This window comes from Oncorhynchus kisutch, linkage group LG19 (assembly GCF_002021735.2).
Source record: "Oncorhynchus kisutch isolate 150728-3 linkage group LG19, Okis_V2, whole genome shotgun sequence".
Classification (NCBI taxonomy): Eukaryota; Metazoa; Chordata; class Actinopteri; order Salmoniformes; family Salmonidae; genus Oncorhynchus; species Oncorhynchus kisutch.
Window position 1 is genome coordinate 51,965,492 of NC_034192.2, and position 21,857 is coordinate 51,987,348.

Below are 21,857 nucleotides of genomic sequence, written 5' to 3' on the forward strand. Positions count from 1 at the left end.
CTGTATCACAATGGTCTATAATATGAGTATAATTGATGACAGAAAAATACAACAAAAAGAACATGGTACAATAGTAACATTAGTCACAAGAAGCAGCAAGCACAATTCACCCCTATGGATCTGTAAAAGATAGACAGTGTCCACTACAACACTAGGGACTGTGAGGAGTGTTCTACCCATTGTCCATTATTCCTATTTTTACAAACTAAGCAATGGCTACTGAAAACACAACCAAAATGTGTTTAGAGGCAGTCTTCAGCATGAAAAGGAGGGTAGAGCAGGGATTGATCTTCTTTGCTTTGGCCTCTTCCATGTCAGTCATCCACCGGCCCATGTATCTGTCAAATATGAATAATGTGTTATTACCCATGGGCCATGTATGGTAATACATCACTGGGGCTGAGCTCCCTGCCATCCAGGACCTCTATACCAGGCGGTGTCAGAGGAAGGCCTTAAACATTTTCAAAGACTCTAGCCACCCAAATCATAGACTCTTCTCTCTCTGCTACTGCATGGCAAGCGGTACCAGAGCGCCAAGTCTGGGACCAAAAGGCTCCTTAACAGCATCTACCCCCAATCTATAAGACTGCTGAACAGTTAGTCAAATGGATATCCTGACTATTTGCATTGACCCCCTTTTTATTTGCACTAACTCTCTTGCACCGGCTCTATGCACTCACTGTAAACTACCCACACATTCACACATACTACACTCACACTCTTTCACATCACATACGCTGCTGCTACTGTTTATCTATCCTGATTGCCTAGTCACTTTTACCCTAACCTACATTTATATATTACCTCGTACCACTGCACATTTACTCGGTACCGGTACTCCTTGTATATAGCCTCGTTTTTGTTATTTTATTGTGTTACTATTTCCTTTTTGCAATTTTTCGTACATTTGAACTCTGCATTGTTGGGAAAGGGCTCATAAGTAAGCATTCACGGTAAAAATGGCCACCGGTCGTATTCGTCCATGTGACAAATACAATTAGATTTTGATTAATGGAGTAAAACAAATTATTGTATTACACACACACCGCTTCTGCCAGATCCGGCCAGGCCATTGCCATGACGATGCCGTCATCAGAGTTGGGCGAAGTCTCGAGGTTCCAGTAGGTGACTTTATGGAACACTGAGGACACCTTCACAGTCCTGTCCTGGACACACACATTACCTCACATATAGCATTACTGTCAGTGTGTGAAGAGTTTAAATATGCAATATCGTGTTATACAGTATGTGTTCCTGCTGCAGACAATGGAAAAGGAAGAGTTTCATATTTCCTGGTTGGTATGTGGGGTTCACAGCTTAAAAACAGATTATAGCCATCTTCTTTGAGTTGTTGCCCAGTGGCAAGAGCTTGTGGACATTGGTTGGTGATTACAGATAGATTAGAGGAGATTCTGACAGCATTCTTTGTGAGTTGTTGACCTGCTACAGTAGATTATGTGGATGTTGGCCAGAGAGTGATGATTTTGGCAGTGTTTACGGTTTACCTCCTGGTCAGAGCCTGATTTGTTGACCTCTCTCAGCACCAGGCCTGTGTAGCCCTGTGGACAGCTGACCTCCTGACCTTTTAACCCACGACCCCTGAATGACACCGTTTTCTCTGTGGAAAATGTGGAATAGACACACAAGCCGTATTAAAGTAATCTGTATTGACAGTAGGCTACACACAGCACTCTGTGACATCAGATGTTGGTCTTCCGCAGTCTATGTACAGAATGCATGCAGCTATTGCTGCCTCTATGTACCATGTTTTTGGTCTTTGATGGTGGCTGTGAAGAACTGGGACACCTCTGCAGGCCCGTCATGCTCTATCTCACAGGGCAGCAGGTGAACAGAGGGGCATTCTGCCTGGCTCACTGAGTCCAGCTGTAATGTGGTCACATGGCAATTGGATGACATCCTGAAAGAGAGTGGCAAAATGTCCAAAACAAGTATATGGCCCATATTCACTATTATAGATACCAACATGTTCTCTGTATGGACACTTAGGTATCACACTTCGATGGAAGTAAATGGTGTGGTGAATTCAGTGTTTATCTTTAGCGGCTGTAGAAAGTTACTTCCTCGGTCGAAGTGAAAACACAACACAAGAAGTGCATGGGGACCCACGACCAGAGGGGTAGGCCGTGTTTGTAAATAACAATTTGTTCTTAACTTGCCTAGTTAAATAAATACTACAAAGCAAGATCAATGAGTTAGCCAGCTAACTTTGATAAACAACCAGAAATTAATTTGTATTTTTTTGGGGTAATTAAGAAAGCTACCTTTAGATGTGACTTTGGTTGTTGCCAATTTCAAACGTAACTTTCTAAAAAAAATAAAACGTTTCAGAATATTTTTGGCAAGTTATCTGGCTAAGTCATTGATCTGCCTTTATAGTATACCCCTTTACGGAAAATGAATGCACTGCAGCGAATTCTCAAAAAGGACTTAAATAAATCCTTGTCAACCCGATGATAACAGTATAATTGGTCAAACGTTGGTTTATCGTTAGCTAGCTAGCTAGCTTGTCTAGTCAATGACAATGGACTGATTCCCTTGCTCAGCATTCAGACAGATTTTCTAAGGCACTTTCGCAAACAAATTTCAAACATTTGGTTAAGAATACCGATACAGTATGTGGCCTGAAAAACACAGTTACACTATACAGTAACGACTCAACCATAAATACACATCAAAATCAAATGTATTTATTTAGCCCTCCTTGCATCAGCTGATATCTCAAAGTGCTGTACAGAAACCCAGCTTAAAACCCCAAACAGCAAGCAATGCAGGTGTAGAAGCAGACTTCTACATTTTTCTAAAAATGATCTTTGTTTCTTTTAAGAGAGAAAGAAGAAGACAGTGGTCCTTGTCAAACCCAAAGGTAAGATCACTGCAGACTGCACTTAGGTATCCATAGATACAACTTAAAAAGGTTAGCTACTCGCACTATTTATAACCTAACCTGTACTATCTGTCTTTTCAGCCATTTTTGAAGACTTGGACAGTTTCTCTGCTGCATATCTCAATATTTACCTTTCAACGGTCCAGATTTCTAATGTTTTCCTCCAATTTCCATGAGGGCAAGTAAATCACCACAGAAAGATATGCTTTTGGCGCGTGCAGTCTCAACTCATTTGGGGTATGCTGCCCCCTACTGTGCTGGAGTGGTAATTATATCTCCATCTCAAAACAGCATTTTCAATATTCTCTTTTTAATAAAATGCTAATGATTTACATTCGGTGCATCTTGACATTAGATAAGGAATGTTCATTTCATGTTCAAGTGTTGTGGATTTCATGTTCAAGTGTTCTGGATTTAGAAGTCTGGCATTAGAATTGCAGTCACTCATATCTTGTTGAGGTTTTAGGTGAGCTGGAACACAAGGCTTGTCAGTCGTAGAAGTGATCAAACTCTTCTGAGTCTGTGTCCTGATTAGCCCCTTTCTTTTTGTGAAGTGCTTTTACTTCAGAGAAACTGTCCAAGTCTTCATCTATGGCTGAAAAGACAGATAGTACAGGTTAGGTTATAAATAGTGCGAGTAGCTAACCTTTTTAAGTTGTATCTATGGATGCCTAAGTGCAGTCTGCAGTGATCTTACCTTTGGGTTTGACAAGGACCACTGTCTTTTTCTTTTCTTCTTTCTCTCTTAAAAGAAACAAAGATCCTTTTTAGAAAAATGTCCAGAGATAGTAATTTGTCAAAGAAATAACAACACTCACTGTTTTTCCTGAGACTTTGCTTGTGGAGCGAGAAGACTTTCAATATCATCATCCTCATCTGGAAAGGGATCCACAGACCATAAATACCCTTTCACTTTGTCATCTTCATCATCTTCACCATCATCATTTTCATCATTATCACCGATCACTTCTTCCTCCTCCTCTTCCGCTACCTCTGCCAGGCATTTGGATGACCTGAGAATCATAACAATTGAGTCATCATCATCATTGTGCTTATCATCACCATCATCATTGTCCTTATCATCATCACCATCTTCATCATCGTCATTGTCTTATCATCATCAGTGTGTTTTACCTGTGTTCTGGTGGTGAGATGATGCTGTCGTCAGAGTCTCTCTCCTCTTCATCCTCAGGTTGCCCTGCTGCTGAGTCTTCCTCAGCATCCTGACAACGCTGCTCCTCTTCCTCTTCCTCGCCACCATCTTCTTCACCTTCTGACCCCTCCTCATTATCATCTCTTTCATTCCCAACTCCCACATCCTCCTCTTCTATCTCTCCGTTCTGAGAAGTGTGTGATTCCTCTCTTTCGTTCTCGCTCTCTTCCTCCATGCCTCTATCACCCCGTTCCACCTCCTCGCGCTCTACCTGCCCTTCTGAGTCCTGTGCCTCCTCTGCTTCCTCCTCTCCCCTCTCCCTGTCTTCCTCGTCCTCTGCAGTGTGCTCCCTTATAGAAACGCTCTCACTCTCTGGTTGGACTTCTTCCTCTTCCTCCTCCTCCTCTCCTTCTTCTCTGTCTCTCTGGTGTGCCTCATTGCCTTCATCCTGATCTTCTCCTTGCTCTTTTTCGCCTTCATGTTCTCCCATTCCCTCTTCTTCCTTTGTTTCCCTCCCCTCCTCTCTGTCATGTTTAATTTCCTCCTCCTCTTCTCCTGTTGCTCCCCCCTCCACACGGAGTCCAACCAGACTCTCCTCTTCTCCTGTTGCTCCCACCTCCTCACTGAGTCCAACCAGACTCTCCTCTTCTCCTGTTGCTCCCTCCTCCACACTGAGTCCAACCAGACTCTCCTCTTCTCCCTCTGTGGCCTCCATGGCATTATCTCCTACTTCTTTGTCACTGGCTACTTCCTCCCCATGACTCACTGACTCCTTTTTAATCATTGACGCCTGCATTTGACTTCTTGACTCTTCCATTTGACTCACTGCCTCTACCCTATGACTCACTGATTCCTCCATGTGACCCACTGCCTTTGCCCTATGACTCCCTGATTCTTGAATTTGACTTGATTCCTCCTTTTGACTCACCGACCACTCCCTATCACTCCCTGATTCGTCTCTATGACTTCCTGACTCCTCTGCACTGAATAGGTTAGCCAGTCCCCTACTCATCCTGCTCCTGTTTCTCCCTACCACCGATGTCCCATCATTCTCTGAGCTTTGGACCACAGAGGCAGAAGATACTGAAGCCTCAGGAATAACCACCTCCCCGGATCCTGCAGAGGACCTGTCTGTTGCGCTCTGTCCTGCTCTTCCTCCATTCTTCTCCTTCCTCTTCCTCCTCTCCCTGCTACTGACGCTGTCTTTACTGGCCTGACTGGAGGTTCTGCTACTCTCACTGCTCTCTCCATGTCCACTCAACAGACGCACTGCAAACGCACACACAGATTTGGGTTATGATGAGTTCAACAATTACATTTCGCAGTCAGCTCGGGCCAGTGTGGCCAGAGTTGACAGTTAGCTTGGGTTTAGTTGCTGGTTCATTGTTGGTTAGTGTACAGTTAGGCACGTTTAGATTATATGAAGCAGTTCTTACCTGGTTTGATGTCGAGCTCATGTGCCAAATCGCTGCTCTTCTCTCTCTTCTGTCTGTGTCCCACACTGCTCCCTCCTTCAGGACTAGTCGCTGCACTGGCCACCCTCCCCAGATCCTCCCCCGCCACATCCTGTACTATTCTCCATCCCTGGGTATCCGGCATGGCAGGGCTTGTCCAGGAAGTTTGAAGGCCCACTGGGGCCCTGAAATGGAGCCCAGCCGTGGCGACTCCAGCAGCCCATTGCATGGGGAACCCTGTCGGTGGTGCCTCCTGCTGGATCACAATGTGGTGTTTACTGGGGTTAGAGTAGGACTGAGGGGGCTGGATAGGGTAAGGCTGAGGGGGGTAGAGGGACTGAGGGTGCTGGACAGGGTAAGGCTGAGGGGGGTAGAGGAACTGGGGGTCATAGGGGTGGAGGGGGTGAGCGGGTTGGTGAGTCATGTCTCTTTGTTTGAGTTTGGAGTGCATTCTGGTTTGGGAATCAACCCATTGGGAACGAGCATGAATCAACCAGGAGGACTGAATTGAAGGGATGCTGGGATGATGGTGGCCATTTTGGATGTAGTCCTGGTGGCCATTTTGGTTGTGGTGTGCAGCGGCATTCTGGAGCTGTTGGACATGACCTAAAGAAAGAGAAATGACAGTGAGGTATGTTGGTGGGAGGTAAGGTGAACTGTATAAGGGTGTGTTGGTGTTACATGGAGAAAGTGGAGGTTGGGCTCCAATGGGGGGTCTGGAGCCCCTCTCTTCAGCATTGTCCTCCTCCATACTCCTCAGGCACTCCTTCAGGTGCTGCTCCAATCGCTGTGGAAGAAACTACAGGATTAACCTAGTGTGTCTGGTGTGTCTCAAATCACATCACATATGATATCTGTAAACATCTAATAAATTACTTGTTGTTATGGTGTCCGGCAGGGTAGGCCTACCTTGCGTTGGGCAGATAGTGTCTTCTGTTTGAGCTGCTGCTGCCAGCGAGGGAAGCTCTCCTCCAGATACCTTTCATACTCCACCTAGAGGGGTCAGTGGTCACAGTTAGGGATCAGGGTCATCTGGGGGCCCAGAGAGGGACAATGGTGAAGATTGTATGTAAGTGTTTGTGTTTGTCAAGGTGTGGAGGTAGGTGGATGTCTACCATTCCACATGCGGGTGGTGCATGCCATGTGTGTTCATTTAATTCTTTCATATTGGTGTCCTCACTTTTATGGTATTCATAGCGGCGTTGCGGGTGACCATGTCTCTCAGAGTGTCCTGGGCTCTGTCAAACTCCTGCAGCAGCTGCCTGTTCTGCTGCTGGGCCTGACGCTCTCTCTCACTCAGCTCCTGCCACCGGCTCTGCAGCCGCACAGCCCGGCTACTGCACACATACACACAGATAGGCATGCACGCACACACATACAGACGCAGTGGTGGGAAAAGTATCCAATTGTCATACTTGAGTAAAAGTAAAAATACCTCAATAGAAAAGGACTCAAGTAAAAGTGAAAGGCACCCAGTAAAATATTACTTGAGTAAAAGTCTAAAATAATTTGTTTTTAAATATACTTAAGTATCAAAAGTTTTTAAAAATAAAACAAAGTATGTAGTTTCATACAAGTATGAATAATTTCAAATTCCTTATATTAAGCAAACCAGACGGCACTATTTCCTTGTTGTTTTAATTTACAGATAGCCAAGGGCACACTCCAACACTCAGACATCGTTTACAAACCAAGCATGTGTGTTTAGTGAGTCCGCCAGATCAGAAGCAGTATGATTACCAGGGATGTTCTCTTGATAAGTGTGTATGTTGGATCATTTTCCTGTCCTGCTAAGCATTGAAAATGTATCGAGCACTTTTGTGTGTCAGAGAAAATGTATGGAGTAAAAAGTACATTGTTTTCTTTATGAATGTAGTGAAGTAAAATTAAAAGTAGTCAAACATATATATAGTAAAGTACAGATACCCCCAAAAAACGACTTAAGTAGTACTTATTTTTACTTAAGTACTTTACACAACTGCACAGACGGCATGCACGCCGGCACTCACACACGCACGCACACGCACGCACGCACACGCACACACACACACACACATTGTCTTTTATTCTTATATATTTTGATTCCCAAATAAAAAGTACACTGCTCACTCACAGGCGCTGATCCCTCTGTAAGGTCACAAGGTCACTCTGCAGCGTTATCCTCCTGCGCTCACTGTGGGGAGGAAGACACACAGAACAGACCTACTGAACATGTACTAATTTCCAGTGCTTCCCGACATGGATTACTCCATCATACAGGCGACAATGACCCCTGGTGGTGGATAGATTCTGTCTTTTTTCATACTGTACAATAAACTAAAATATACTTCTCATAATCAAAATAACAGTGTTAAAAAAGCAAGTAAAAAAAAAAAAAACTTTAATATCATACTAGTAGTCACAGCAATCATTCAACCCCTGTATTATCTAAAATAAAAGGATACATGAGAGGTTCTCTCTGGTTTGCGCTCTCACCTCTGTAGCAGTCCTTCCGGTCCCTGTTTTGTATAAACACCTCGGTTATCCTTGGCACCGTCCATATACCAGGTAGACATAATTTATTTTTCACTACTGGCATGACAGGAACCACAAACCTTTGAAATCGAAGGCTCACAAACAGCCGCCTGGGATTAACATGGATTAAGGGTTAGTTGGATTACTCTCTCATAGGGGGAGGAACATGGGATATTGACATTACTGTCATCACAGATGAATTGGAGAAACCTTAGTATCTTTGCTGTCTTCACTATGAGTAAGAAAATATATAGGACAAATAATGTTACACTAATGAATAACCTCAATAAAATGAAAGTAATGTCATTTGAATGTCTGATAGTAAATAATAAACGTTCATATTTAGGACATTTTATTTTACTGTAAATGCACGTAACAATGTTTTGTTGTAGTACAGTCCTTTAGTCATTTCACACGGATCACTTACGCGCTATGTTAAGATATGGGGGACGGTTTTTCATGTAACACAGGATACACTGACAGCTCCACTTCATTTGTTTAATTAATGAAGACGCATTTGGTGAAAATACCACCAGCGCTTATCCACACACCGATTAATGTTAATGACAACAAACAAATTGTAGTTTAGTGTATTTTACTCACTAAATCGCTAACGTCAGCATCAGATCACACACACCACTTTTCAGTCGCCTGTCAGATATCGTGTTAGTTAAAATCAAAACAGTGGCGACAACAAGGAAGCATAGAGAACACAAGACCGACAAGGCACCATGACATGGTTTAGTTTCGCAGGTCGGGTGTGGGATCGCGTGGAGAAGACGTGTCTCCACCTGCCTATCGTTCTGAACACCGTTCTCGTGTTCTCCATCACGGCGGAGGTGAGCTACCTGGTCCTGGTCGAGGCGCCGCTCCAACCGGACCAGAAGAAGACCCAGTGGTCTACCGTGTGGAAGACTCTGCACCTCCTCGTGCAGTACTTCATGTTTGGCAACATCACATGGAATGCCTCGCTGTTTCTGAAAACCAGCACCAGCATTCAAGGAGTGTTCCTGGGTTCAGAAGGCATGGCACAAGGCTGGAGGTAATCTAAACAGACATAATGGTTCATCATTAGGACAAACAAACTGTTAAGACTGGTTGAATCACATGTGTGTTGAGACAATGCAATGATGACCGGAGGTATTTTCTCATCAATAGGCTGGTGGTATTCAAAAAATCTTATGGGGCAAGAGGTTGTTCTCATTATTCAAATATTATTTCCCCAGTGTTCATGACGCTGTTATACCTGCAGTTTTTACATTGTAACACACATCTATTCCACCCACAGGTACTGCTACACATGTGAGACCCACACTCCCCCACGGTGCTCACACTGCTATGACTGTAAGGTGTGTGTTCTGAGACGAGACCACCACTGTGTGTTCTTCGGCCAGTGTGTGGGCTTCCGTAACTACCGCTACTTCCTCAGCTGTCTGCTGTTCATGTGGACGGGGCTGCTGTACGCTGTAGTGATGAACGCTGAGGTCTTCATCATCATCCTGAAGGAAGGAGTCACGCTGCACAGCATCCTGCTACTTCTCATGCCCTGGATCATGCTCGTCTCTGGTTAGACTGGGAGGGAGAGAGGGGGAGGGTGTGTGACAGAAATAGAGAGGGAGAGATAGAGAGACGGGCGAGTGAGAGGTGTGTGTGTGAGCGAGAGAGAGATAAAGGTTGTGTGTCTGCAATACAGGTAAAGGTGTATTTGTGTGTAAGCGTTGTACTATTATCTGACCCTCTCTCGCTTCTCTCTCCTCTCCTCCAGGTCAGGTGACAGCGCGGGCCTTTGCCTTTGCCTTCATCGCAGACACCTGTGTGTTGGGCTTCCTGCTGGTGGCAGCCTTCCTCTTCTTCCACCTTTTCCTCCTTCTGCGAGGCCAGACCACCAGAGAGTGGTACTCCATCCGCAGGCCCTACAACCTGGGATTACTGGGCAACTTGCGGCACGGCCTGGGTACCCGCTGGTACATCTGCTGGCTCTGCCCACTCATCCCCTCCCCACTGCCTGGGGACGGCATCCATTTCCAGGTCACAGAGTCACTGGAGTCGGATCCCAACCGCTCACGGTAACCCTGGTAATGTGACGGACACAGGTGTGTGAGGATGGCAGTGACACCTTGCAGTGCAGGCGGGTGGTGTGGCTTCGTGGAGAAGTTTGACTGTAAATCTGAAAGCCTCTTCACCCACTGCTTTCCCTGTTTGCTGAGTCAGTGAGAGGGTGGGTGGGACGGCAGGTGTAGCTGCAGTATCTCAAGGTTGCTCTGTACTTTGACCCATTGTATATGTGCCGACATTATTTGATCCATCCAAGTCAATCAGCTAAATGAGAAAGCATGTATTTATTGGTTTGCTTGCCTCAGCAGTTAAAACAATTAAATAAGCATTGAAATGTGAGTCCACTGAAATGATAAATGTTTTGATTGTTCATTGATTGTACTGTATTGATTTCTTGCTGAGGTTTGCTGTGAAGGTAGGATTGTTGATTTGGAAGGAGATCCCCCACACTTACTAGTGCTGGAACAAGTCTTTATAATGATGTTGATGTCCACTCTTTTCATTGTTATTTGTCCTGATTGAGTGTGCCTTTGATTTATTTACCTACAAAACCTGCCTTGCCAAACCAGACATGTACACTTGGCGTACAGTTTATTAAGTACACCACCCCGTTCATGAAAGTGGATCACCCCTACAGACAATGAGTCACGTGGCCAGGGCTTGCTATATAAAGCAGGCATCGAGGCATTCAGTTACTGTTCTAATGGGCTAAATGAGTGACCTAAGCGACTTTCAGTGTGTTATGATCGTCGGCGCCAGTATCTCAGAAACGTCTGCCCTCCTGGGATTTTCATGCACGACAGTGTCTAGGGTTTCTCGAGAATGGTGTGACAAACAAGGAGTTTCTAGTAAGCAGCAATTCTGTGGATGAAAACAGCTCGGTGGTGGAGGAGGTCGAAGGAGAATGGCAAGAATCGTGGAAGCTAACAGGCGCAGTACAAACAAACCAATAACGGCGCAGTACATCAGTGCAGAACGGCAACTCGAAAGGCACAACCCAGAGATCCTTGTCATGGATTGGGCTACTACAGCAGACGACCACACCGTGTTCCACTGCTATCAGCTAAAAACAACAAGAAGGGGCTCCAGTGGGCATTCGATTACCAACACGGGACAATTTAGGAGTGGAAAAACATCACCTGGAACATGACAGTGATTTCAGTTTACTTCAGTGGCCTGCACAGTCCCCAGACCTCAACTCTATACAGTATCTTTGGGATAAGATGGAATGGGCAAAAGGGTGTCCGACCTGGTACTTGACATTTTTATTTAACCTTTATTTACTAGATGGGTGTACCTAATAAACTGGCAATTGAGTATGTTTTCACTTTATGTTGAGTTTAATTGAAGGCCTATTGATTGTGTTTTTACCTCAGCTGCAGAGACATAGAGATTTATTGTTAATTGCAGCATGGTATGTTGTTCAAGTTTGAGAGGGATGGCCAATGCAGCCATTTTTTTAGCTCAATATCAAGTACCTTACTGTGATTGTTTTCATTTAACATGGTCAAAAATAGTTACTTTACCAAGAGCAATTTCTCAAGCAATCATTTTGCTCAGACTGTCTAGGAGTGGTCTGAGTGGGAAAACAGAAAATGTGCTGTTATTGGCAGAGATGTTTGGAACTCTCTTTATTATTGGTCTATTAACTAATTTACCACCTGGTGATGTCACCAGACAGGCCAAAACTCCATCCAGCCAATACATGCTGACATTTCAGGCGGTCTTTTCAAACAGCTCTTAAACTGAAAGGGTGTTTTCAACATTCTCACAGTATTATTCCAACCTCATATTGTGGAAATACAGTGCCTTGAAAAGGATTCAGAACCCTTGGATTTCTTCACATTTTATTGTTCTTCAAGTGGGATTCAAATATATGTAATTGTCATATTTTTTGTCAACAATATACACAAAATATTCTGTAATGTCAAAGTGAAAAATGATATGTTTTTGTAAGATTAATACAAAATGAAATAACTATAGTCAGTTGTTGCATAAGTATTCAGTACTTTGTTTAGGCAAGCCTAAATTAGTTCAGGAGTAAAATGTGGCTAAACAAATCACATCAAAAGTTAAATGGACTCTGTATGAAATAAATGGGTTGACATGATTGTTTATGACTAACCCTTCCTCTGTCCCCCATACAACATTTGTAAAGTCTGTCAGTTAAGTATTGAATTTCAAGCACAGATTAAAAACTACCAGTGAAAAGCCTTGTAAAAAAGGGCAGTAATTTCTAGATGGGTAACGATAACAAATCAGACATTGAATATCTCATTAAGCATGGTTAGGTGAATAATTAGGCAGTGGATGATATATTAAACCACCCAGACACGTCAAAGATATTGTCATCCTTCTGAACTGAGCTGAAGGACAGGAAGGAAACTGCTCAGGGATGTTTCCATGAGGCCATTGGGGATTTTAAGACCATTACAGAGTTCGTATATACGTAACTAAAATCTAAAAGCAACATGCAACAATTTCAACGATTTCTACTGACGTACAGTTCATATAAGGTAATCAATCAATTGAAATAAATTAAGTAGGGCCTAATCTATGGATTTCACATGACTGGGCAGCGGTGGGCCTGGGAGGACAGGCCCACCCACATCAGAGCATGGCCCACCCACTGTGGAGCCAGGCTCAGCCAATCAGAAGGAGTCTTTCCCCAAAAAGGGCTTTATTACAAACATAAATACTCCTCAGTTTCATCAGCTGTCAGGGTGGCTAGTCTGACGATCCTGCAGGTGAAGAAGCCAGATGTGGAAGACCTGGGCTGGCATGGTTACACATGGTCTGAGGTTGTGAAGCCGGATGGACATACTGCCAAATTCTCTAAAACGACATTGGAGGCAGCTTATGGTACAGAAATTAACATTACATTCTCTGGAAACAGCACTGGTGGACATTCCTGCAGTCATCATGCCAATTGCATGCTCGCTCAAAATTGAGACATCTGTGGCATTGTGTTTGTTGTTTGACAAAACTGCACATTTTATAGTGGCCTTTTATTGTCCACGGCACAAGGTGCACCTGTGTAATGATCGAATCAAATCATGCTGTTTAATCAGTTTCTTGATATGCCACACCTGTCAGGTGGATGGATTATCTTGGCAAATGAGAAATGCTCACTAACAGGAATGTAAACAAATTTGTCAACAAATTTCTGGGATCTTTATTTCAGCTCATGAAACATGGGACCAACACTTTACATGTTGCGTTTATATTTTTGTTCAGTATATATTTTTCTCACGCATCTACACACAATACACCATAATGACAAGGTGAAAACAACATGTTTTTCGAAAATTGAATACAGAAATATCTAATGTACAGATTGTAAGCATTCACACCCCTGAGTCAATACTTTGTAGAAGCACATTTGGTGGCGATTACAGTCGGCTGTATCCATTTTGCACATCTGGATTTGGGGATTTTCTCCCATTCCTCCTTGCAGATTTTCTCAAGCTCTGTTAAATTAGATGGGAAGCGGCAGGGAACAGCAACCTTCAAGTCTTTCCACAGATTTGAAATAGACTTTGGCTTGGCCCCTCAAGGTCGAAAGCCATGCGTCCTCCGAAATACAACCCAACCAAGCCGCACTGCTTCTTAACACAGCGCGCATCCAACCCGGAAGCCAGCCACACAAATGGGTCAGAAGAAACACCGTGCACCTGGCGACCTTGGTTAGCGCGCACTGCGCCTGGCCCGCCACAGGAGTCGCTGGTGCACGATGAGACAAGGATATCCCTACTGGCCAAACCCGCCCTAACCCCAACGACGCTAGGCCAATTGTGCGTCGCCCCACGGACCTCCCGGATGCGGCCGGCTGCGACAGAGCCTGGGTGCAAACCCAGAGTCTCTGGTGGGTGGCACAGCTAGCGCTGCGATGCAGTGCCCTAGACCACTGCGCCACCCAGGAGGCCCTAAGAGTTACATTTTTGTCTCATCAGACCACATAATCTTTTGCCTTATGATCTCAGTCTTTCACGTGCCTTTTTGCAAACTACAGGTATGCCGTCACGTGCCTTTTTCTTAGGAGTGGCTTCCGTCTGGCCACTCTCTCAAAATGCCCAGATTGGTGAATGGCTGTAGAGACTGTTGTCCTTCTGGCAGGTACTCCCATCTCAGCCAAAGAACATTGTAGTTCTGTCAGAGTGGTCATTGGGTTATTGGTTACCTCCCTGACCAAGGTCCTTCTTGCCCGGTTGCTCAGTTTGGTCAGATGGCCAGCTCTAGGCAGAGTCTGGGTAGTTCCATTTTTTTTCAATTTTCCAATGATGGAGACCACTGTGCTCTTGGAAACATTCAACACTCTAGAAATGGTTTTATACCCTTCCCCAGATATACACTGAGTGTACAAACATTAAGAACACCTGCTCTTTCCATGACATAGACTGACCAGGTGAATCCAGGAGAAAGCTGTGATCCCTTATTGATGTCACTTGTTAACTTCAATCAGTGTAGATGAAGGGGAGGAGACAGGTCAAATTAGGATTTTTAATGCTTGAGACAATCGAGACATGGATTGTGTATATGTGCCATTCAGAGGGTGAATGGGCAAGACAAAATATGTGCCTTTGAACAGGGTATGGTAGTAGGTGCCAGGCGCCAGGGTCAGCCTGCTCATTAGGCAGGACAGCTCGTGTACACTAGCATGCGGTAAATCGCCATGTGCTGCTTAGGCCGCCCAGTGGCTCTCTTCTGGCAGCATGTGGCAGCACGTTCGATTGTGCGTCAAGAATTCAGCGCAGCAAGTTTGTCTGAAGGTCTGGTTATTATATGGGTCAATAGTTTAATCCATTCTCCATTTCATGAATTTATTCACAGGTAAATAGTAATATGCTCTAAAACACTGGTGACAAACTTTTCTGCCCTGTTTCCAATCGTCCACATGGCTGGGGAGAACCTATTCAAGTAAGTATATACATTTTGAAAATGTAAAAGAACAGATGTATTATTAGCTAACTAGCTATAGTGCAGGCTAACTCAAATGAGCTGCTAACGTAGCTAGCTAGCGATCTAGTCAACTTTACATAGGCAGATGGTGATGTTTAATTGACTTAGCTAGCTAACTTCATATTATCTAGCTATCAATGTATTTATCACTGTAAAAAACAAACTCCAAATGCATTTGTAGGTAGCTAGCTAAAGACATGGAGGAGGGTGAAAGAATAGCAGCCCCAACTGTCAAAGTGAGGGAGTAATTTTGGATAGGGCAGGTACTTTTGTGTAGTTCCAGTCCCCAGAAGTGAGGACGGAGGTAATAGTAACATAATATTCAGTGCCTGTCTAATTTGAGTGTAATGAAATCTGTTTCTTGTGAGGTTTTCCGTCCTCTGATACAGAGAGCTGTGAATGCCTGTCTGCAGATGAAGAGGTCCCAATGAAGCATGGTGGTTCTCAGTCCTGGTCCTGGGAACTCAAAGGGGTGCACGTTTTTGCCTTAGCACTACACAGCTGATTCAAATGATCAACTCATCATCAAGCTTCAAGTGGTATTTATTTATTCATTTGTGATGCCATCCTTGATATTATCCTGCTATTGTCACAAGCTACACATGCACATGTGTGTGCACCTGCATCTATCCAATGTTATCATGATGTTATAAGTGATAATGATTACTAATGACATTATCGTTCATATTCCTACAGATACCTTGTAACTGGAGATTGCTTCAAAACGATTGCCTACAGTTACCGTGTAGGACACTGCAAGGTTGGGTGACCATGACCATCTCGGACTGCCTCCTGGGGGAATTCAGGTGTGTGATGGCTACCTGTGTCCTGCACAACTTCATGAGGATGGACACAAGGCCCAGGAGGGGATCTGCAGCTCGCCGTTGTGTGCCAGAGGAGAAGTTTGCTGCTCTGCACAATGTTTCAAGGATGGGGTCCAACAACGCAGAAAGAGAGGCAATCTGTGTGCGGGAGATCTTCACCTCCTACTTCTTCAAAGAGGGTGCTGTCTCCTGGCAAAACCATAGACTACACTATGCACAACCAAAGGCTATTTTAAGAGCCATCCACATTGCAATAAGAGTATTCTTCAATTTACTTAGCTATGTCAACTGCAGTTATTCAATTCCCAGTTTCTCTCCATTTGATTTCTACTTCTCAGTTGAGGATGCTGTTTAGGTAAAGGTGTGATGTCTATACAAAAACAAAACAGGCTATTTTAACAGTTAGACACCCTATAACCCACACCTACACACTCGCGTATCAATCTGATTGATGAATTGTGTTGTGCAGTAAGCAGGCTCAGGTGTATAACTGTGGCTCCTTCCCAACTTCAAATAGGCATGAGGGCCAACCATGGAGAATAGTAAGACACTTCATTATTTCTATAACTACGCTATATTATTTGTCCTTGTGTGTCTGTGCGTGTTTTTCAGCATAAAGTACTTCACTTTATCCCTATCTCCCCTTCTCCCTGAATCTTCTAGGTTATATCAGATGTGAACAGGCTACATAGAGGGCACAACATGATCAGAGGTGAGAGGTCACTTGGTCGGGTCAACAGGAAGTATTATTATAGATATGCTTTACATTGAAATACAGATAGAGATGTAGTAGTCCCAGAATTAATGATCCAAGGCCAGTTATGCATTTCACCTCCTGATGATTATGATGACTGACAGTGTTAGAATAAAGAAAAAAACACAAGGCTTAAACATGCTCTCTCTTTCTCCATCTGTCTCTCGTCTGCAGGTATGTTTTGATGTGAGATGCCAACCCCTAGTCCCGTCATCGCCACCTCACCCGCTCTTAAGATAACCTTCGGGCCGACTGGGGGCCTAAGGCTGGTTAGGAGACTAAGCTAGAGACATTATTATGTAATTGTGATGAACAAAGAATATTAGGGTAACACTGTGATTCATTAATCATATACGGTCTAACCTGCTTCTCTGTTCCCTTTTTGTCTTTTATACCTTTCTCGCCACCTCTTTCTTCCTCTGTTTTTAAAATGCACACCAGATGTGCATTTAAGTGCAGATTATACTTGTATTTATAAATATAATATTACAATTATAATATTTATAATGCAAGTATTATGTATTTATAACACTTGGATAATGAACTTCTTTCAATAAAGCGTTTCACTTTCTCTACTGGTTGAAATTAAGACTCATTTGATGACACCTATCCTGTGTTTATCAGATCAATGCAGATGAAGGAAATTAGATATTAAGATGAACCGGTTTTAGAGTATTTACATGATGCATATGAAGTGTAGTGTACTGTTTTTTAAATTATATTTCTGTATATGTGAATTAAACATCAGCCTTTAACTAATTAAATAATGTTTCTAGTCTATTGCATAGTTACAATGTGTACCCATTGATGTACCAGGATTGGTAAATACTGTTGAATTTGTAATAATTGTAATACATACATGCAGACACAGCATCATTCAAAGACTGGAATTTGATACTCCTGGTATTGGATATGACTGAAAAAGAATCTCAGACATTCATACCTGAACTGCACTTTTATTTGCAAAGGTAGAGTACTTACTTGAACAGTGAATATATTAAATGTACAGGCTACAATGTGGGAATCTCATGCATGGTAATAACTACATGTATATACGACTTGCAAATGTGGTTTCTACTGACAATTGAGATGTACAAACTATGGCATAAGGGGATGACAAGTGGATAAGAGGCAATCCGTAATTTCGATTAAGACATTAATGAGCAAGCTAAGATGGACGTAGTCATAACTATTTGTTCAGCACTTTTGAAATGTACAGCGACAGAATTCAGAACATGTGCCGTTCTTACAGTGTTTTTTCTGTACACCAAGTCAGAACCGTAGAATAAATAAAGGGGGCTTATAAGCAGACAATGAAAGCTCTTACGATATTAGATGATTATATTTCTCAAAAACAGGTTATAGGCTACATGCAGTGGCGATTTTAGCATGTAAATCTTGGTGGGGAAAACTCACACATTTCTTTTTAGATGCATGCCAGCAAAGACACTACACAACACAACACTAAACAATACATTACTTGCACCATAACGGTGAATAGCGGTGCCCACAAACTCTTAGGGCCTACATAAAGCTGTCCCAACAGCAGAGCTTTCTTTTCTACACCATGGAATGAATCCTTACTACCGCTACACCATTATTTTATTTTTTATTTCACCTTTATTTAACCAGGTAGGCTAGATGAGAACTAGTTCTCATTTACAACTGCGACCTGGCCAAGATAAAGCAAAGTAGTTCGACACATACAACAACACAGAGTTACACATGGAATAAACAAACATACAGTCAATAATACAGTAGAAAAAGTATATATACAGTGTGTGCAAATGATGTAGGATAAGGGAGGTACGGCAATAAATAGGCCATGGTGGCGAAGTAATTACAATTTAGCAATTAAACACTGGAATGGTAGATGTGCAGAAGATGAATGTGCAAGTAGAGTTACTGGGGTGCAAAGGAGCAAGATAAATAAACAAATACAGTATGGGGATGAGGTAGTTGGATGGGCTATTTACAGATCGGCTCTGTACACATGCAGTGATCTGTGAGCTGCTCTGACAGCTGGTGCTTAAAGCTAGTGAGGGAGATATGAGTCTCCAGCTTCAGTGATTTTTGCAGTTTGTTCCAGTCATTGGCAGCAGAGAACTGGAAGGAGAGGCGGCCAAAGGAAGAATTGGCTTTGGGGGTGACCAGTGAGATATACCTGCTGGAGAGCGTGCTACGGGTGGGGGCTGCTATGGTGACCAGTGAGCTGAGATAAGGCGGGGCTTTACCTAGCAGAGACTTGTAGATGACCTGGAGCCAGTGGGTTTGGCGATGAGTATGAAGCAAGGGCCAGCCAACGAGAGTGTATAGGTCGCAGTGGTGGATAGTATATGGGGCTTTGGTGACAAAACGGATGGCACTGTGATAGACTGCATCCAATTGGTTGAGTAGAGCGTTGGAGGATATTTTGTAAATGACATCGCCAAAGTCGAGGATCGGTAGGATGGTCAGTTTTACGAGGGTATGTTTGGCAGCATGAGTGAAGGATGCTTTGTTGCGAAATAGGAAGCCTATTCTAGATTTAATTTTGGATTGGAGATGCTTAATGTGAGTCTGGAAGGAGAGTTTACAGTCTAACCAGACACCTTGTAGTTGTCCACATATTCTCAGAACTGTCCAGAGTAGTGATGCTGGACGGGCGGGCAGGTGCGGGCAGCAATCGGTTGAAGAGCATGCATTTAGTTTTACTTGCATTTAAGAGCAGTTGGAGGCCACAGGAGTGTTGTATGGCATTAAAGCTCATCTGGAGGTTAGTTAACACAGTGTCCAAAGAAGGGTCAGAGGTATACAGAATAGTGTCGTCTGCATAGAAGTGGATCAGAGAATCACCCGCAGCAAGAGCGACATCATTGATGTATACAGAGAAGAGAGTCGGCCCAAGAATTGAACCCTGTGGCACCCACATAGAGACTGCCAGACGTCCGGACAACAGGCCCTCCGATTTGACACACTGAACTCTATCAGAGAAGTAGTTGGTGAACCAGGAGAAGGCAATCATTTGAGAAACCAAGTTGTTGAGTTTGCCAATAAGAATGTGGTGATTGACAGAGTCGAAAGCCTTGGCCAGGTCGATGATTACGGCTGCACAGTAATGTCTCTTATCAATGGCGGTTGTGATATCGTTTAGGACCTTGAGCATGGCTGAGGTGCACCCATGACCAGCTTAGAAAACCAGATTGCATAGCGAAATGGTCGGTAATCTGTTTGTTATCTTGGCTTTCGAAGACCTTAGAAAGGCAGGGTAGGATAGATATAGGTCTGTAGCAGTTTGGGTCTAGAGTGTCTCCCCCTTTGAAGAGGGGGATGACCGCGGCAGCTTTCCAATCTTTGGGAATCTCAGATGATATGAAAGAGAGGTTGAACAGGCTAGTGATAGGGGTTGCAACAATTTCGGCAGATAATTTTAGAAAGAGAGGGTCCAGATTGTCAAGCCCGGCTGATTTGTAGGGGTCCAGAATTTGCAGCTCTTTCAGAACATCAGCTATCTGGATTTGGGTGAAGGAGAAATGGGGAAGGCTTGGGCGAGTTGCTGTGGGGGGTACAGGGCTGTTGATCGGGGTAGGGGTAGCCAGGTGTAAAGCATGGCCGCTACACCTGGCTATCAGCGGAGCCTTGTCTGGCAGCGAAACAATTAATTCAGCCTCGTTTACTGACTTTTTAAAAAACACAGCTGATATTGCTGACTTGCTTAAACAAATGTGGTTTCTACTGTCAATTAAGATGTACAAACTACGACACAAGGGATATGAGGCATTCCGTAATTTCGATGAAGACAATGAGCGAGCTACAGTAAGACGGACGTAGTCAATATAACTATGTGTTCAGCACTTTTGAAATGTACAGCAACAGAATGCAGACGGCTAGCTTAGATTTTGAAAGTTTGATTTTCACATGATCAGTCCAATCAAAGCTACTGTAGATATAACGTGATTTTATGTCCTTTTATCTGTGGCCAATGACCTTGAGCCTTCTTGGATGGGCACTTCTAAAGTAACTCTAAGGCAGCACCCAAGGGGCTTGAATTTTTGAGCTCTACCCTTAAAGTCTGACCACACCACTCACGTCACATGCGCGAGTGTTGCAAAATACATTTAGAAATCTATGTTATTCAATTATTGCACCCACACTGCTCGCGTGCGCCGACGAACTTCTGCGTTGCCAAGAGCTAAAATAGATACCAGTTCTATTTCTGACGCAGATCGTGCTGCAAGTCCTGCCTCTCCCATCTCCTCATTGGTTTATAGAAGCAGGTACCCACGTGCCATCTCCTCATTGGTTATACCCACGTGGGTGACTGAAAGATGAACGAGGTCAATGGTGGTAATGCACCTCATTTATGAAAGTTGCCAATCGCATTATAAAGTCAAGAGAAGAAAAAGCCTGGAAGGAAGAGAGATTACTTGAAACTATTTAGTTGACCATTTTATGTGTGGATTAATTGCCGGAGTAGAGGACCTTGTGCATTTCAGGTAAAATAACAACTCAATGTTTATATCCCAGGACAAATTAGCTAGCAACAGCAAGCTAGCTAAATAGGACAAATTAGCTAGCAAGTGCAAGCTAACTATCTAAATTGCCATAAATGTTTCGACCTGTCTCCAAATTAATATAATTGGTTCAGAGTTTGTTTTGATATTTTAACATGCGTGTCGTGATCGCGTTTGGTGTGGGGGGACAAAATAAATGTATGCATGTTGGTGCACGCGCGCAGCCGGTTTGGGTTCCGTGTTAGACTTGTTGGTGACGTAGTGTCCCCATGAGTGACAGATCACTGAGCCAATCACGCCGCAACACTCCGTATTTCCTGCTGGCTTGCCTCACCACCACAGAAAGCACTGAGCTAGGCTGAAACACCTGAATTTTGGAGCTACTTTACTCAAGAAACCAAAAAAAGAGACCATGTTATTAACTCAAAATATATATAATTGTTACATTCTTTGCAAACTGATATATGACATGTATTAATGACAAAATAACATGCAAAACAGGCAAGCCTTATTTTTTTGCCCCACCTGCCCTGAATGACGGGTCGCGACTGGGTAGCTGATATTCAGAGCTTAAATTGCCAAAATTGATTAGTCACAGGAATCAGGATAAATAAAGCCAATACAACTGCCTGTTTTACAAATGGATGGGCAATCCTAAAATGCCATTGCAGGCTGACATGGTAGGCTGCACCCCATTAAGCACGGACCGACACCAATGTCTTTTGGACCTCTTTTCAGTCCCGTTA

At 43.6% G+C, this 21,857-nt stretch overlaps 3 protein-coding genes across 4 annotated transcripts; 1 reads left to right on the forward strand and 2 right to left on the reverse strand.

The window, feature by feature from the left end:
• Positions 1-3: 3 nt before the first annotated feature.
• On the reverse strand, positions 4-8,098 carry LOC116354963 (glutamic acid-rich protein). Of its 2 annotated transcripts, XM_031797205.1 has the most exons (13): positions 7,988-8,098; positions 7,626-7,685; positions 6,693-6,849; positions 6,422-6,505; positions 6,194-6,299; positions 5,495-6,118; positions 4,040-5,327; positions 3,724-3,918; positions 3,603-3,649; positions 3,037-3,500; positions 1,764-1,918; positions 1,047-1,618; positions 4-338 (listed from the first exon to the last, which is right to left on the reverse strand). In XM_031797205.1, the coding sequence occupies exons 1-10, from the start codon at positions 8,065-8,067 to the stop codon at positions 3,394-3,396; spliced, it is 2,748 nt and encodes a 915-aa protein (XP_031653065.1). In that variant the 5' UTR covers positions 8,068-8,098; the 3' UTR covers positions 4-338; positions 1,047-1,618; positions 1,764-1,918; positions 3,037-3,393. The 2 variants fall into 2 exon arrangements, with proteins under 2 accessions (XP_031653065.1, XP_031653064.1); XM_031797204.1 differs by having other exon boundaries at positions 5,495-6,299.
• Positions 1,035-1,917, reverse strand: rnaseh2c (ribonuclease H2, subunit C). Its single transcript, XM_031797254.1, has 3 exons — positions 1,764-1,917; positions 1,506-1,618; positions 1,035-1,166 (listed from the first exon to the last, which is right to left on the reverse strand). Exons 1-3 carry the CDS (start codon positions 1,915-1,917, stop codon positions 1,035-1,037), a joined length of 399 nt encoding a protein of 132 aa, XP_031653114.1.
• zdhhc24 (zDHHC palmitoyltransferase 24) lies at positions 7,545-12,191 on the forward strand. The gene is made up of 3 exons (XM_020453051.2): positions 7,545-9,068; positions 9,315-9,592; positions 9,792-12,191. Exons 1-3 carry the CDS (start codon positions 8,758-8,760, stop codon positions 10,094-10,096), a joined length of 894 nt encoding a protein of 297 aa, XP_020308640.1. The 5' UTR covers positions 7,545-8,757; the 3' UTR covers positions 10,097-12,191.
• Positions 12,192-21,857: the final 9,666 nt, after the last annotated feature.